The 18,240-nt window shown below is 36.6% G+C and overlaps 1 protein-coding gene across 23 annotated transcripts in view; it reads right to left on the bottom strand.

Annotated features, from left to right (window-relative positions):
• The window catches only part of N4BP2L2 (NEDD4 binding protein 2 like 2), a 115,817-nt gene that overhangs the window by 75,974 nt on the left and 21,603 nt on the right, over nt 1-18,240 (bottom strand). For 19 of the 23 annotated variants that reach the window (XR_009213191.1, XR_009213192.1, XR_009213193.1 and 16 more), the window contains one exon: nt 17,936-18,082. The exons of 3 other annotated variants lie outside the window; for them this stretch is intronic. Coding sequence is in view for 17 of the 20 variants with exons in the window: in XM_058437682.1 (XP_058293665.1) it covers nt 17,936-18,082 (147 nt within the window). In the remaining 3 variants the exon portion in view is untranslated. Of the gene's footprint in view, nt 1-17,898; nt 18,083-18,240 lie in introns of those variants that run through there. One more of the 23 variants, XM_058437694.1, reaches the window with a different exon arrangement.

Raw genomic sequence — 18,240 nt, 5'->3', positions numbered from 1 at the left:
TCAGTGTCATACCATAGCAACTTATCCACATCTTGCTTGAACAATTATTTAACTATTGATGAGCTGCATTTCATTTCCTTTCTCTACTGAATGCTATCTATCCTGTCTACAAATAAAATTATTTCTCTATAAGTAAATTGTTTCTAAATAACTTCTACTTCAGTTTAAAAGTAGAAAATAAAAAGTAAGCCAGGAAGAACAATATAATTAAAAATTCAGAATATGTCACCAGGTGCAGTGGCTCATGCCCATAATCCCAGCACTTATGGAGGATCACTTGAGGCCAGGAGTTCAAGACTAGCCTATAGAGATCCTGTCTCTACAAAAAAAAAAAAAAAAAAAAAGCCAGGCATGGTGGCACATGTCTGTAGTCCTAACCACTCACGAGGTTGTAATAGGAGGACTGCTTGAACTCAGGAGTCCAAGGCTGCAGTGAGCTATGATCACGCCACTGAACTCCAGCCTGGGTGACAGACGGAGACTTATAGTCCAATTCTGTACTTTTAAATCAGTCCATCTCTCACCAAGAAACCATACAGCTAACAGCCACTAAAACAAGCCTCAAACATCCCAACACCACTCATGGCAATGCTCTAGAATCAGAGCATTGAGACCGGAGCACGGAGACCGTGTCTCCAAAAAAAAAAAAAAAAAATACTACTATTCTTAAAAATAAAAAATGTAACAGTATCTTAAAATATTATAAACATCCTCTTGTGCCTTCCAACATGTGCCCTCTTCCCCCTGTGTCTACTGAGTCTTATGACAACTCTGTCACTTTTGTCTTTTCTTTTTTTTTTTTTGAGATGGAGTCTCACTCCCTCTGTTGCCCAGGCTAGAGTTCAATGGCATGATCTTGGCTCACTGCAACCTCCAACTCCTGGGTTCTAGCAGTTCTTCTGCCTCAGCCTCCCCAGTAGCTGGGATTACAGGCATGTATCACGACACCCAGCTAATTTTCTATTTTTAGTAGAGACAAGGTTTCACCATTTTACCCAGGCTGGTCTTGAACTCCTGACCTCAAGTCATCTGCCACCTCGGTCTCCTAAAGTGCTGGGCTTACAGGTGTGAGCCACTGCCCCTGGCCCACTTTTCTAACTATTGTGAAAACAGAAAACTGACATCCCCTCAAAATGATGCTCCCATTCTGAATGAGTCATTTCACAGGAACCCAGGATGCAGTTAACTAATGGTTTCACATAACTACAGATAGGCTGATATCACACTGTCACATGAAGATTACACATAATGTTACGCATGAGAAACAAGGTGAAAATGTCTCCATGAAAACCAAGAAATAGGAGAAAAAGACTTGCCACATTAAGCTTGACATTAAAACAAAATAAAACCCTTTTTTTTTCTTTTAAAGAAATGGGTTTGTGTGGGCTGTCCAATACACTGCTGTGTGAAATTAATCACACCAAATTTACCAGTAAAAAAAACGAAAATATCGGCCAGGTGCGGTGGCTCTCGCCTGTAATCCCAGCACTTTGGGAGGCCAAGGCAGGCGGATCATGAGGTCAGGAGATCGAGACCATCCTGGCTAACATGGTGAAACCCCGTCTCTACTAAAAATACAAAAAAATTAGCCGGGAGTGGTGGTGGGCACCTGTAGTCTCAGCTACTAGGGAGGCTGAGGCAGAAGAATGGCATGAACCCTGGAGGCGGAGCTTGCAGTGAGCCAAGATCGCGCCACTGCACTCCAGCCTGGGAGACAGAGCGAGACTCCATCTCTGTCAGAGTTAGGGAGACTCCATCTCCAAAAAAAAAAAAAAAGGAAATATCAACGTAATTAGATTATACCAACAGTCTATGCAACATAGGTGAGAAAACCTTTCCAGTATTCATGATAAAAAGGCATATGCATCATCACAAATTGTTTTGAGCAATTCCAGACTAATCCATCTATGCTAATGAGGAATATATCTTTGATAAATTCAAAAATGAAAAAAATCAAACTTTATCCTTCCAGACCTACTACAGCACTTTTTTTTTTTGAGACGGAATCTTGCTCTGTCGCCCAGGCTGGAATGCAGTGGCACGATCTCGGCTCACTGCAACCTCTGCCCTCCTGGGTTCAAGGAATTCTCCTACCTCAGCCTTCCAAGTAGCTGGGATTACAGGCATGCACCACCACATCCAGCTAATTTTTTATTTTTTATTTGTATTTCTGGTAGAGACGGGGTTTCACCATGTTGGTCAGGCTGGTCTCGAACACCTGGCCTCAAGTGATCCACCCTCCTCAACCTCCCAAAGTGCTGGGATTACAGGCGTAAGCCCAGCCTATTACAGCATTTCTAACTACTATAAAACTAGGTTGTTTCCATCTCTCCTCATCTTCACTGTATTATCAAAAGAGGTAAAATTATCAAAAGGCAAACAAAAATCACAGAATTCCACGGCTTTATAAAATAAGACTAAAATAAGAACAATTTCAGCTGAAACTCTAAAATATTCATCTTGCTTAATCCATCCAATAACCCTACATTGTAGATTAAAAGGCATAATCATTTAATTATGAGGAAAAGTTTCAGAAAATTAAGTGACTTGATCAAGTTGCAGTCAAAACCGCAACCTAACTTCGAATTCTGCAATTTCAAACTCTGTGTTGTACTAAATTAGTGGTTTCTGTCTCCCTCTGCCCTTTACAACAATCCCTCATACTTCTAAGGAGCAGTCTGAAACCACAGAACTCCACTGCTCCGTGAACACCAGTGTCAAGCAACTCACTATATACTTCTTGATGAAACACATTCCATTTTCAGAAAGCTTTGAATACTAGAAGTCATTAAAAGCATTTATATTTGGACAGACACGGTGGCTCACACCTGTAATCCAAGCACTCTGGGAGGCCGAGGTGGGCAGATCACCTGAGGTCATAAGTTCGATACCAGCCTAGCCAACATGGAGAAACCCCATCTCTACTAAAAACGCAAAAATTAGTTGGGTGTGGTGGTGGGCACCTGTAATCCTAGCGACTTGGGAGGCTGAGGCAGGAGAATCGCTTGAACCCAGGAGGTGGAGGTTGCAGTGAGCTGAGATCATGCCACTGCAGTCCAGCCTAGGTGACAGAGCAAGACTCTGTCACAAAAAAAAAAAAAAAAAAAAAATATATATTGCACTAATTACTGACTCAAAACACTTACGGAACATAGTATGATTTAATTAAATTTAAAGTATAATACTATAACGTCTCAGTGTTGCTTCTTAAAGCTGCCAGCAGAAATAATTTCTGGGGGTATTCACTCTTCAAACACAAATCAAGCTTTTTTTAGGTGCTTAATACTGAGCCAGATCCTAAGGATATAAAAACACAGTCCCTGCATTCGTAAGTGTTAATCCCGCAAAGCAAGACTAGTACTAATCCACATTCTATATAAGAGCCATCGGGTTCCCACCATCTTTCCTTCATAAAGCTATATATTCAAGAGTAGGAGGCTTACCTTATTTACTTTTATATTTCCACCACTAGCATGTAAAAGTGGTGCAATAAATGTTCAATGCAAGTCTAGATAACAATTCCTTAAAATTTAAAAAGCTAAATTTTTAGGTAGTATAAAGGACAAACAAGTTATTTCCATCATTAATTCACACAATCAACTTTTTCACTTCAAATAGTCAAATTACATTAATAGATCATAAGCTACAAAACCAAGGGAAAACTTCCTTAGAACTTAGTCATGGCCACGTACAGTGGCTCATACCTGTAATTCCAGCACTTTGGGAGACCAAGGCAGGAGGATCACTTGAGCCCAGGAGTTTGAGACCAGCCTGGGAAACAAAGTGAGATCCCAACTCTAAAAAAATTTAAAAATTAGCTGGGAGGATTGCTTGAGCCCAGGAGTTCAAGGTTACAGTGAACTATGATTACACCACTGCACTCTAGCCTGGCAGCCTGGGTGAAAGAAAAAGACTCTCTTAAAAAATAAATAAATAAAAAAGAGTCTTGTCTAAGAATTCTGAACCTGGGGTCCCCTGATGGATATAAAACTCCAAAAATTTTTGGAAAAAACATATAACAGATGAATTAGGACCTAAAACTTTAAAGAACCACTGATTAAGGCAAATGCCCTAACATTACACACAAAGGAACTGCAAAAAAGAAGGAAATGTCTCCAAAGTGCCTCTCAACTAACCAGTGTTAAGAGCTATGTATTTAAGAGCTATATATTAAGAGCTATGCACTCCAAAGTGCCTCTCAACTAACCAGTGTTAAGAGCTAGGGTTCCCACAACAAAGTACCAAAGACTAGGTGGCTTAAACAATAGAAATTTATTTTCCCACACTTCTGAAGGCTAGATGTCCAAGATTAAGATGTTCACAGGGTTTATCTCTTCTCAGGCCTCCCTCCTCAGTTTGTAGATGGCCTTCTTTCTCCAGTGTCATCACATGATCTCCCCTTTGTGTTTGTCCTAACCTCTTCTTACAAAGACACCATTCATATTGGATTAGGGCTCACACGTCATTTTATCTTAATTACCTTTTTAAAGGCCCCATCTCCAAATATGGTCACATTCTAGGTACTAGGAGTTAGGACTTTAACTTACATACATTTGGAGAGCATAAAATTCAACCCCGAAAATTCTGCCATCTGGCCCCTTAAAATTCATGTCCTTCTCAGACACAAAACACATCCACTCCATCCCAACAGCCCCAAAGTCTTGACCCATTTCAGTATCAACTCTAAGCCCCAAATCTCATCTAAATATCATTTAGATCAGTTACAGGCGTACTCAAGGTTTCACCCTGAGGCAAAATTCTTCTCCAGCATGAACCTGTGAAACTAGACAAGTTATTTGCTTCCAAAATACACCACTGGTGAGACAGGCATAGGATAAACATTCCTATTCCAAAAAAATCAGAAAGAAGGGGTGATGGATCCCAAGCAGGTCTGAAACGTATAAAGGCAAATCCCATTAGATTTTAAGGCTCAAGAATAATCTTCTTCAGCTTCATTCTCCATCTTTCCAGCTGACAGGGGTGGCAGCCCTGTCTTCTGAGCCCACCAGTGTGGTAGCCTACCTCCCTCAGCCCTAAGAAGTAGCCTACCTTGACTCCTCAGGCCTGAGCCCTCTGGTCCTGTGGTAGCAATAGTAGCCCCTTTGCCTTCTGAATCATCTTCAGGGTCATTCTTCCCTCTTCTTGAAGAACACATGTTCACGGCCAGATAGCTCTACTGACCCATTTTATAGAATCCCAGAAATCCAACAGACTTCCTTCATTTTTATCCCTCTATTCCCTTCGGTACCAGCCAGCAGCATTTCCATTGGTATAACCCCATCTCTATCCTGGTTTCTGCTAGTTGCTGCCAAGATGGCTGATTGGATCCACAAGTCACATACCCCTAATTGCTTTAGGAAATGGTTGTCTTGCAACAACTTTGATGTTCTCTCCAGAACATGCTAATTTTTGCAATATGGATAGACTGAGAATTTTCCAAATCTTCAGGTTCTGGTTGCTTTTGGCTTAATAATTCCTTCTTAAATTTCTCTCTCTCCTCTTGCATTTTACTTTAAGCAGCAAGGAGAAACCAGGCCATATCTTTAATGCATTGCTTAGAAATCTCAGCTAAACATTCAAGTTCATCACTTTGTAAGTTCATCCACTTTCCACAAAACACAATTTGGCTATTTGCCACATTATAATAAGCATTGCCTTTCCCTCAGTTTCCAACAATACATTCCTCATTTGTTTGAGTTCCTACCAGAAACACCTTTAACATTCATATTTCTACCAATACTTATTCAAGGTGACATATGTATACCTCTAAGATGACAGAAGCTTTCTCAACAGCTCTCCTATTTTCTAAGCTTCACCAGAATCACCTTCAACATCCATATTTCTACCAACAATCTCTTCAAGGCAGTCTACGTTTTTTCTAACAAATACTTCTTCTGGCCTCTACCCATTATCTAGTTCTAAAGCCAATTCCACATTTTTAGGTATTAATTACACCAGCACTCCACTTTCCAATACCAAAATCCGTATTAGTTTACCAGAGCTTCCATAGCAAAGTATCACAGATTGGGTAGTTTAAAGAACAGAAATTTATTTTCTCACACTTCTAGAAGTCCAAGATCAAGGTGTCAGCAGTGTTGGTTTCTTCTAAAGCCTGTAGATCTCTTTGGCTTGTAGATGGCCATCTTCCTCCAGTGTCTTCACATGGTCTTACCTTCTTGTGTGTCTGTGTCCTAATCTCCTCTTCTTAATGGAAACCACTCATATGGGATTGGAGTCCACCCATATGACTTCATTTTATCTTCATTACCTTTTTAAAGGCCCCATCTCCAAATACAGTTACATTCTAGGTTCTACAGTTAGAATTTTAATTTTCAATGTATCAGTTGGGTGTCTGTGTGTGGGAGTGGGGGGTGGGGATGGATAATTCATCCCATAACAAACCCGAACTACTCATATTCACTTATTGTATGAATACTGAATACCAATCTTTCCCAGCCACCATGCTAGCTGATGACCAAGCAACAGTGAACAAAACAGGTATAATACCTGACTCATTAGCTTAAAAATAATGAAGGGAAATAATATACAAATGAATAAAGTACATGAGAGCACATAAGATGTATTTGGGACCTCATCAAGCTTGCTATGTCCAAGAAAACTTTGAAGAGCTCAAATCTGAAGGACAAGAACGGAAGGGGTAGGTGCACATCGAATTTTTTAGCAAGAGGGAACAGCATACCACATTCAAGGAATTGAGAGGTGGCTATCAAGGCTGGAATACAGAAAGTGAGAAGAGTAATTAAAAAAACATGAAGTTGCATAGGAAAAACAGTAACATCATCCAGGGTCTTAAATATCACATTATGATTTCTGGTCTTTATTCTAAGAGCAATGGGAAGCAACTGAAAGGCATTAAGCATGATCACATTTTTCCTTTAAATAGATCACTCTGACAGAGAGAGGGCACAAGGAGCTTCTAAGGTGCTAGTAATGTCGTATTTCCTGACCTGGGTATTAATTATATAGATATGCTCACTGTGTGAAAATCCATCAAATGATGGTAGTTTAAAATGTAGAAACAGATCCAAGAGATATTCAGGTGGCAAAGTCCATAGAATCCATTTGATGGATTGAATATGAGGGGGAAAGAAGGCATTGAAGAAGACTCTCGACTTTCTAGCTTACAGAAACAGATGAAAAGTAAATCCATTCACCGTGGCAGGAAATCCTGGAGTCCCAGATTTAGAGAGACCACAGGTTCAATTGGAGGAGCCTTTTAAGCTTAGAAGTGGAAAGTCAAGTAGACAGTTAAATATACAGACTGGAGCTCAGAGGAGAAGGTTAAGAAGAAAATACATTTAGGGGTCAATATTGTTAATAGAACCAGTAGGTACAAAAATCAATCAGCAGACTACTTAATGAGCTCCTACAGTACTATAGGCACTGGTTAGATTTTGTGGACACAGCTGTGAACAAAATAAACATGTCCTCATTTATTCATTTATCCTATATTCTATTTCAGGAATACTGCCAACAAATCAGTAGTAACATCAACTACTAGTACTACAGTGAAAGTGACATCTCAGGTGAGGCCTAAACGTTAAGAAAATGCTAGGCATAGGAAGAGCAGACGAGAAGAGCATTCCAAGAAATAACAGCTAGAGCTTTTAGCAAGGACAAGCTTATCATGTCTGAAGAACAGTTCAAAGAGGCCAGTATAGACGGACTGTAGTAAATGCAGACTGGTATAAGACAGGGTCAGAGAAGCAGCCAAGGACTAGATTATGTAGTGTTTAAGCAGTGAGTGATTTTATGTATTTTAAAAAGAATTTATAGACTACTCTAGCTGCTCTGTGGATAAAATTGTAAGGTGGCAAAAATAAAAGTGGGGAGACTACTATGTCCACATGAGAAATGATGAGACCACATAGGGAAAGCTAAGAGTAAGAATAGAAGATTGTCTAGAACTGAAATTTGAAGAATTCTAAAATTCAAGGACCAAGAGGAGAAGGCAGCAAAGGAGACAGAAATAGTCACAGAGTTCTGAACAAAAACCATGATGTCAAGGAAGCCAAGTAAAGTATTTTAAGGAAAAGCTGATCAAAAGTTAAATGCCTGCTGAGTAGTCAAATAAGATGAGCAGTGAATAATGCCCATAAATACAGAGGAATATTCTGGAGACCTTAAAAATCAATTTAGAGGAATGATAGGGACAGAAACTAAAATGGAGTGGGTTCAATATTAGCAGAAGTGACGGAGAAAAAGAAAATGAATGTAGACTACTCTTTAGAAAGAAGTTTGGCTATAAATGAGCTGTGTCAAGAAAGAGGGACTTTTAAATCGGAAGACTTGATCATGTTTAATTGTTGATGGGTCAGACTCAGGAAAGACGGCGAGGCTGAAGTTACAGAGAGAAGGAATAACTGACAATGTATAAAATTTCCTGAGAAGGAAAGAGATGCAATTCAGAGCACAGGTGAAGGCATTCGATAAACGAGAGAAAGGATGGACACAAATGGAGGTGGAACTCAGTCTGCCTAACTCTTGTAATAATGTTTTCTTCCCAGTAAAATCATGCTACAAATATTTTGAAAAGTGTCCAAAACAGGTCAACAAAATTAACTGAAAGAAAGTTACTGAATTACTGAGGTTGAAGAGCCAAATAATGACCCAATATATATTATTTCCAGATAAATAATGAAAAATCATGTAAAGATATGCATCAGTACCAGCTATTCTTGATTGCTGAATACAGATAAATATGTGAAAAAAGATGCAAGCATTTGTGTGTTTTCTTTTTTTAAGTTAGACGTAGGATCACAGTTCTTTGGGAAAAGGGTTCTAAAAAGTGATTATGAACTTTTTGTTGAACCACTTTAAGACTGGGACAAATACCTGAAGTATTCTTCTCAGACAGTCTAGAAATTCTTCTGTAAAGTGTTAAAGCAAAAAACCTTAAAAGAAATAGATAATCAAAAGCCTCAACTTTGCTCTACTAATCTGTATTCTAGGATTTAATTTCTTGATCATAAACCACAAATCTAAAGACTACTGGTGAGGTTAAAATGGAAGAAAAGGCTCTGATATGGCATCGGATACACCAAGTTAAATGCGTGATCCTTCTTCTCTGGTGGTCTGGAAATCCTTTCCCCAGCAAGTATTAAATACAACTGATTCATGCTCCATCTCCACGTTTCCTATACAGGTTGAGCACCCATAATCCAAGAAGCTCCAAAATCTTGAACTTTTTGAGCATTGATTGACATGATGCTCAAAGAAAATGTTCACCGGAGCACTTTGGATTTCCAGGTTAGATATGCTCAATCAGTAGGTATTCTGCAAATATTCCAAAATCCAAAAGAAAATCTGAACTCCGAAACACTTCTGGTCTCAAGCATTTCAGATAGGGATACTCAACTTTTATTACAAACTGCCCTGTAACGTTGCTCTTCTTTGATTACTGCTTCCTTTGTATCAAAAGTTTGTTGACTGTTTTAGGGAGAATGTGCCTAATATCGAATAAAACAGTTACTGATTCTTAGTAAAGAATAAAGCTCCTAGGACACAGCAGTGATCCAAAGATAACAAGATCCCTGGTTTTAATTTCAAAATGTCTAGCCCATTACTCTTATCACATTTCCTATACATACTTCAATTTACTTATATTCTAGATAAATGTCTTAACTGCATCTCTGCCAAGGGTTACATTGAACTTTATTCCTATAATCTCAATACCCTTATGTACTGCTTACCAGTTTCCTGAATTGAAAACTATCTGAATCTATTCATAAAACCAATGACATTTCTTCTTTTCTATTCTAAACAAAAACTCCAACTTTTCTATTCTAAACAAAAACTCCAACTCTAACATTTAGAACGATGAAGAAAAAACATAAACTACTCTTAAGGAATTAAGAGAAACCAAACAAGACCCAATTCTTCAATTTTTTTAAGTTGACTAAAACAAAATAAAGCAAATACCCAACAGTAAGAATTCTGTACTTCAAGATTTTCCTTGTAAAATTTAAATTATTTACAAAGCAAACTTAAGTAACTCTTTTAGTGTTCTTTTCGAAAATTAATTTAAAATTCCATAATAAAAAAGTTCCTATTATAGAGAAAAAACTCCTTTAATTCTTCAAATATTCAGAAAATTTATGTAATTTCCATGATGTCTACTACTAACATACTTACGTAATAAGTGAACATAAAACAAAAATAAGTAAAACCACTTAAAAGTAGTATTGACTTATTTTAGGAAATACTGCCTGAAAATTAATTAGGGTTAAAAAAATTCAACTTAACATAATTTAACAATCCATTTATTGAACACTATACATTTCAAATGCTAATTAAAATAATAAAATATTAAAATTAAAGCCTTAAAGTACAACAGTATATGTAAATAATTCAATGGAAAAAAAAGTTCCTGAAATATGATTATCAAGCGCATTGATGTTTAATTTACAGAAAACATTTAAACATTAAATAGTATAAACTCTATCAATTTTTTTTTTTTTTTTTTTTGAGATGAAGTCTCACTCTGTTGCTCAGGCTGGAGTGCATGGCGCCATCTTGGCTCACTGCAACCTTTGCCACCCAGGTTCAAGTGATTCTCCTACCTCAGCCTCCCGAGTAGCTAGGATTACAGGCACATGCCACCACGCCCGGCTAATTTTTGTATCTTCAGTAGAGACAGGGTTTCACCACGTTGGCCAGGCTGGTCTCGAACTCCTCACCTCAGGTGATCTACCCGCCTGGCCTCCCAAAATGCTGGGATTACAAGCGTGAGCCACTGCGCCTGGCCCAACTCTTTTCAATTGTGACTTTTAAAAACAGAATTCTAAATGGCCTCTTAAAGATTTCTTCATTTAACTTTCCTGATAAATCAACATACCTTATAACCTTAAAAAATAAAGATACCATAAAAATGGAATCAACTCTTCACTGGAATTTCTTTTTAACCTTGGAAAAACACCAAATTAAAAAAAAGATAACTATGTGTTTTAAAAATAATACAGGGTTACAGTAGATAAATGTCTAACATAGATTTGAATCACAGTTTTATCTCTTACTAGAGAAATCATGTTAGTAAATTGTTTAACCTAAATTTTTGTTTCCTCTTTCTAAAGCCATTGTAGAATTGTGAAAATTAACGACTGTAACAATCACATTTAGATGGGGGCCTAGCACTGATGGGCATTAAATAAGCAGCAGTTATTTAAATGGATATTATTAAGACTTTTTGCTACAAAATTCCTATTGTTTGTTGCAACAGCATTGCACCATATAAGAAACCACTTGTAAAAATTTAACTCAAAATAGTTATCAGCTTTCCTTCAAAATCATTCAGTTAAGGGCAACCAGCACCATGACATAACAGTGAATTATGTAACAGTGAATTTCAACCTACTGCTTATCAATTAGCATCCATCATCATATAATTAAGTTAATGTAAATATTTTTTCTCAAATCCATACATTCAAGTTCTATGCCATGTTACGGATTCCCCACCAATGATTAACATAATAGATTTTTATAAATATTTCCAGCCATTTTCATATCTAAATTCTACCTAACCCACAGGGTCAGGAAACTAAATGCAGAGCTGTGGTGTATAAATTTAACTGGGTTAAGTAAGGCTGAGAAGGAATGAGTTCCGTAGAATACAGGAGGGAAAAAGATATTATCTCCCGCTTCGCCAGTCACTTACCATTCCATCATCTTCATTAAGAATGTTAATGAGGTTACAGGAGGACAGCTGAGCAAAAAACGAATAGAATGAAAGAAAACATGTATACAAGAAAAGACTATGAAAGAAAAAGAAATGTGATTTCTAAGATTAAGAAAAACGGAAAAAAAAAAAAAAAAGGAAAACAAAGAACCCACAATCCCTTCCTGAGTATATTTTCTTTCATTTTGTTATATTAAAAAACTGAAGAGTTCAGAATTACTCTTCAAAATTTCTTTCAGAATGAAGAGATATTCTGAAAGCTGTATAATTATTATAATTACCAATTGAAAATTAACACCAAGAAACCCGGGAGGCAGAGCTTGCAGTGAGCCGAGATTGCGCCACTGCACTCCAGCCTGGGCGACAGAGCGAGACTCCGTCTCAAAAAAAAAAGAAAATTAACACCAAGAATAAAACTTTAACTTTACATGTACCATCTGAAAACAGTTAAAACTGCAAAATAAGAAAATAATCCAAATAATAAAGTGTATTTCAATGGACTCTACTAAACACAATTTCAACCATGAAAAACCACATTATTCTTTTTCCCTTAGTTACTAGCAAAACTGAGAGGCAAACCCAATAGCTCCTTCAAAGTATTTCAATCTTCCCATCAATTTACAAAAAGTAGTTCCAATTACAAAAAAAAAAAGGAAATGGAAATATTAAAAACCAAACCAAGACTTCGATGTGAAGTCTTCAGTTACTCACCAATTGCTAATGCAATTGTGTCTAGTTTTGAGATTAGGGATCAGACTGTGCCTGTGTCCATGCTACAGAAAAATAATCTATTTTTTTCACACTGAAACTTAAGAGAACTTACTGAAGTTAACATATTCCATTCTGGGAAGTGAATTATAATGTGTAATTATTACAATTACCACAACTGGAATGTAACAGGGTTATTTTTCAGAGAACAGAATTTGCCAGAAGGAGAAGGAAGAAAAAGAGATTATGAATGATTAAATAAATTTCCATTGGATATATAAAAAGTCAAAACTTTTCAACACATACAGCTTAGCTTCTAGAATTAATAACTATTTACTGTTGAGACTCTCTTTCCAAAGTTATTTGTACTACTCCTTCTTCTTCTTCTTGTGCATAGAGTGATAATACATTAAGAATTTCTGGCCAGGCGCAGTGGCTCATGCCAGTAATCCCAGCACTTTGGGAGGCCGAGGTGGGCGGATCACGAGGTCAGGAGATCAACACCATCCTGGCTAACACGGTGAAACCCCATCTCTATGAAAAACACAAAAAAATTAGCTGGGCGTGGTGGTGGGCGCCTGTGGTCCCAGCTACTCAGGAGGCTGAGGCAGGAGAATGGCGTGAACCCGGGAGGCAGAGCTTGCAGTGCACCGAGATCACGCCACTGGACTCCAGCCTGGGCGACAGAGCGAGACTCTGTCTCAAAAAAAAAAAAAAAAAAAAAAAGAAAAAGAAAAAAAAAAAGAATTTCTGTAGGAGATCTTTCAAATTACTGCTTACATATACACCACTTAATGTAGTCTAAATTACTGAGAGTAAATTGTAGCCATTCTTTTACATGTTTTCTGAACTCAGTTGCAGATAATCACAATCATTAGCTTTTCAAGGTTTGCCCTGAAACTTACAAACCATGCAAAAGTGAAAACTTAGGCTTAACATATTTGGCAATTTAAATCAACTAAATTGAATCAATCTAAATACTGCTTTGCAAAGTAAAAAAGGAATCCAAATGACACATAAGACAATCACTAATCCCTATATTTTTAGGGTCTATTTCAAGAAATTTACTACTACTTCTTACCATCCTAAGGATAGTGTGAGAAGAAAATACAGTATACATACGGGGAAGCCAACTGTTTTAAAGGTACCTTTTAAAAATAAAGATTTGTATGCCAATCTTATCACCAAACATTCATTAATCCCTTAATACAATCTCTCTTTCTCAGAAAATTTACAAAGATACAGCTGGTAACTTTAATAGGAAAATTTTTAATTTATAAATTGTAGCTCCTAAAACTTAACTCTAAAAAATCAAACTTAACTTACTCCTGCTGCTGCCACCAAATTATTCTCAATGTTCTGAATTATTTATTCTGAATCATAAGCTAAGATTTTGTTATAAGACATTGTTCAATGTGGATTGCAAATGTTGAGGAAAAAAAAAAAGCAACAACAATACAACTTTAGCCCTTATTAGTTATTGTATTCATGTCAGAATACATAAACTTCAATAGAGTAGCAAGCCTATCTGGCCAAGGCACTAGAACACACAACTACATTTCTTCTACATTTTCCAAAGAGACCACAACCAATTTTCTTTATAAATAGTTAGAAAACCAGTTTCAGAAAATCAGACATTTTTGCAATAAAAAAATTCAAGTATAGCCAATACAAACATTTCATATCCTCTTAAATCATATTTTCAAAACTTATCTATATGTACAACTGAAAAATTCCAGAATCTGAATTAATTAGACAAGAGATAAGCAAAGTTCAAATACTTAAATCACCCACTCCAACAATTAAAAAAATTCATTCTTTTGTAAATAATCTTACTTTTAAAACAGACAAAAATATAAAAAAGCTAACATTATCTTTTACAAAGATAAACACTGAAAATAAAGATTACCTGGTTAAAAAGCAATACCAAAAGTTCAAATTAATTATCACACAAGAATTTTTACTAAAATTATGAAACATAAAAAATCATAAATTCATTTACCACAAAAAAGTAACTTCTACACTAAACCTATGGAACAAACAAAAAAAAAATACAATGTAATCTTACTGAACCAAACTAGAAGTTGTATTCTACTTAACTAAGATGTACTCCATCTTAGTTAAATATGATTAATATCCACTTTAATTATTTGTGATGGAGATGGCTAGAATGGGGTATAGCAGCAGGTGTCTATTTCATTAACACTGTATCTGGCTGAGTGCCTGTAATCCCAGCTACCAGGTAGGCTGAGGCAGGAGGATCACTGACCAGTTCAAGTCCAGTCTATACAACAGAAAGAGATCTCCTCTCTTAACCCTACCCCCCAAAAAAGACTGTCTGAATAGAATTTTGATGAAAAATTGTAAATTTCACATTTTTATAGATTTTTAAACACCACTGACTTTAAATAGTGATTTTAGTATTTCCACTGCATATTCATTCCTCCATTCTGTTTTTAATTAAAACTAGCCATAATGTTTAGGAAAACAACTGTTTTTCCACCTTAAAAAAACCCAACTAGGCCTGGTGTGGTGGCTCACGCCTGTAATCCCACCCAGCACTTTGGGAGGCCAAGAGGCAGGTGGATCACCTGGGATCAGGAGTTCGAGACCAGCCTGGCCAACATGGTGAAACGCTGTCTCTACTAAAAATACAAAAATTATCCAGGTATGGTGGCGTGCGCCTCTAATACCAGCTACTCGGGAGGCTGAGGCAGGAGAATCGCTTGAACCTGGGAGGTGGAGGTTGCAGTGAGCTGACATCATGCCACTGTACTCCAGCCTGGGCGATAGAGAAAGACTTTGTCTCAAAAAAAAAAAAAAAAAAAATCACTAAAGCTGGTGCAGTGGCTCATGCCTGTAATCTCAGCACTTTGGGAGGATCACTTGAGGCCAGGAGTACAAGACCAGTTTGGGCAACAAGGCAAGACCCCATCTCTACAAAAACATTTTTTTAATGCAAAATAAGCCAGGTGTGGCGGTGCATGCTTGAAGTCCCAGCTACTTGGGATGCTGAGAAAGGAGCACCCCTTGAGCCTAGGAGTTCAAGGTTTCAGCGAGCTATGATCACACCACCACACTCCATCCAGCCCACGTAGCAGGACAAGACCTTGTTTGTTTAATTCCGAGTAAGAATGTTAGCTTCCCTGCCTCAGTAAGATTTATTTATTTGGACTCCGTGATGCAACAGTAGTTGCCTCACTAACATTATAATGTAAGAAAATTAATTGGTAATGACGAATGATCTCTAACTGATTATTATTTAGTAGTTAGAACTAGGAGATGAAGACAAGTCTATAATAAAATCTGGAAATTAAAATAAACTTAATATGAACATATTTCCTCATAATCTGTTTCTCCCAAAGGCAATGCTCTACTTTCCAAAAATAAATTTAAAAGTTATTTTAAAAAAATTATTATTATTTTTTTTTTTTGAGATGGAGTCTCGCTCTGTCTCACAGGCTGGAGTGCCAGTGGCACAATCTCTGCTTAGTGAAAACTCTGCCTCCCAGGTTCAAGTGATTCTCCCCCCTCAGCCTCCCAAGTAGCTAGGATTACAGGCACACACCACCACACCCAGCTAATTTTTGTATTTTTAGTAGAGATGTGGTTTCACTGTGTTGGACACGCTGGTCTCAAACTCCTGACCTCAGGTGATCTGCCCACCTCGGCCTCCCAAAGTGCTGGGATTACAGGTGTTAGCCACCACGCCAGGCCAAAAAGCTAAATTTATAGTACCATTATTCCTAAGTTTATGAAGACAGAGGGAAAGGGACATATAGTCTACCTAAGAGTTGTTTCACCTGTCCCAAAATGAAATCCTTTTGTACAATTTTCAAACTGCGCTCATCCACAGAATAAAATACTTAGAAACGCAAGTCCAAACACCAACAAGTATTACTCTAAAAGAATATATGAAAACGTAGATGAAGATGTGTATATGTATACAATATACATTTATACACAAAACATGAATTAGCATATTCTTACATCGTAGTTAAGATGAACAAATATATACAAACACACGTATTAAACAAGATAAAGGTAATATTCATTCAAATGTTAACAGCACTGAATAGTACAAATAAAATCAAATTCTTATTTCACTAAAGGCAATGTAACAAAGACCTTGTTGATAGCAGTGAATCTAGTTTTTGGTCTCACAACTTAAAAAGTAATATAAAGATGTGAGACAATATTTAAAGTTGAAAGGAATAGCAAAAGGTTTTAAAACAAAGAAATACCATGAGATTCAAGATGTGCTGGTTTAGGAGAAAGTTTAAAGGCCACAAAATATATGTAAAACATATAAAGAATCATAATGCTTAATTTTCAAAACAGCACTGTGATTAGCTGGGGTTTTTTTTCCCTAAAAAGAGTAAATCAAAAAAGTAAATCAAAACTGTTGAAGAAATATTCTTCAGAAGACACTGGTAACAATGGCATTAAGAGAAGTAGTAGTGTTTTTTTCCTCATGTTGCAAAGAGAAACGCTTAATTATCTAGGTTAGTCTAGGTAAAGCTTGGTTTGAAGGCAGGGGATGAATGACAAGACCTCTGAAATGAATTCCATCTCAGTTTTTAATCTTATATGAAGAAACACATCTAATAAAGAAAACTATCCAGTGAGAGAAATATAATTTGCTCTACAGAAAAATTAGTACTAGAAGATATTCTATAGTACAAATCCTCTTATGACCAGGTTAAGCAACTGTTCAAAATATTTTTATACTAGAATTATATCACGTTAAATTGAACAGAGAGAAGTAAAACATTATTAGAATCACTTTATCCCTTCAAGAACTGGCAAGCATGTGGGGTTAGGGAGATGGGTTGAGAAGGAGGATGATAACTATGTATGCATTACAAGATGAATACGCATATTATGCAGAAAACTCCCCAGGTGATTGATATACCTACTGTCTGTCATTTGCTGGGGAATTTTGTTTGAACTAAGTGATGTGCTGATTATAGCTAAGAAATAATTTTGTCACACAGATCAATCAGCTGAAATATAATTTTACCTGTCTAATGAATAGAGAAAACTAAGGTACCCTATACCAAGTTAGTATTTCTTGCATATTTAAGGTAGTGAAAGAAAAACACTAAAGTTTTATGAAAAGTTAGATTTAGATATGAACTATTAAAAAACTGTTCAATAGTATCTATAAAATAGATAAATTAGTTTAAAATTCGATTGTAGAAAAACATCCTAGCTCCTACCCACCACTCTACTACTCAGGTGTTTCCATAAAAGCCAAGATTATTACAACAAGAGAATATAAAAACATTTAAAATACAATTTCATATAATTTTTATTTACACTTTAACAACTTGCTGGGAATTTAAACAACTTGCTGGGAATATCCTTTGTGAGGCAATGTAGCCTTTTTAAATTTGAAACTATTTAAACTCCAAGACAGGCTCACTAACTCTTTTTCAAGTGCAACAACAAATGTGTTAGCTGAAATAGCTAATTTAATGATTATTTGCGACACAGACATGATTATGTGAGCCAAGAGAGCCTCCCCACCTCTGTCTCCCCTGTGGAAGAGGAGGTCTTTGTGTGCTTTTGTGTGATGGTTCCACTGAATTCATTACAATAGAAATGGACATTTGATATTCATAACGATCCAACATCTGAGCAATCTTCTTTCGAGACACACCATGTTTATTCCTCCTAACAAAAAAGAAAAGGATTGTAAATCTTTGTTGCAGAACGTACAGAATGTACAGAATTAACTGTTTTAGAGAAAAAGTACACAAATTCTAAATAATATTTTGCAAATAATATATACTTCATCTGCCCACATTTTACGTAAAAAGACTTATTAAAAA

Source organism: Hylobates moloch, unplaced genomic scaffold (assembly GCF_009828535.3).
Source record: "Hylobates moloch isolate HMO894 unplaced genomic scaffold, HMol_V3 SCAFFOLD_4, whole genome shotgun sequence".
Classification (NCBI taxonomy): domain Eukaryota; kingdom Metazoa; phylum Chordata; class Mammalia; order Primates; family Hylobatidae; genus Hylobates; species Hylobates moloch.
This window is presented reverse-complemented; position numbering and strand designations above follow the sequence as displayed.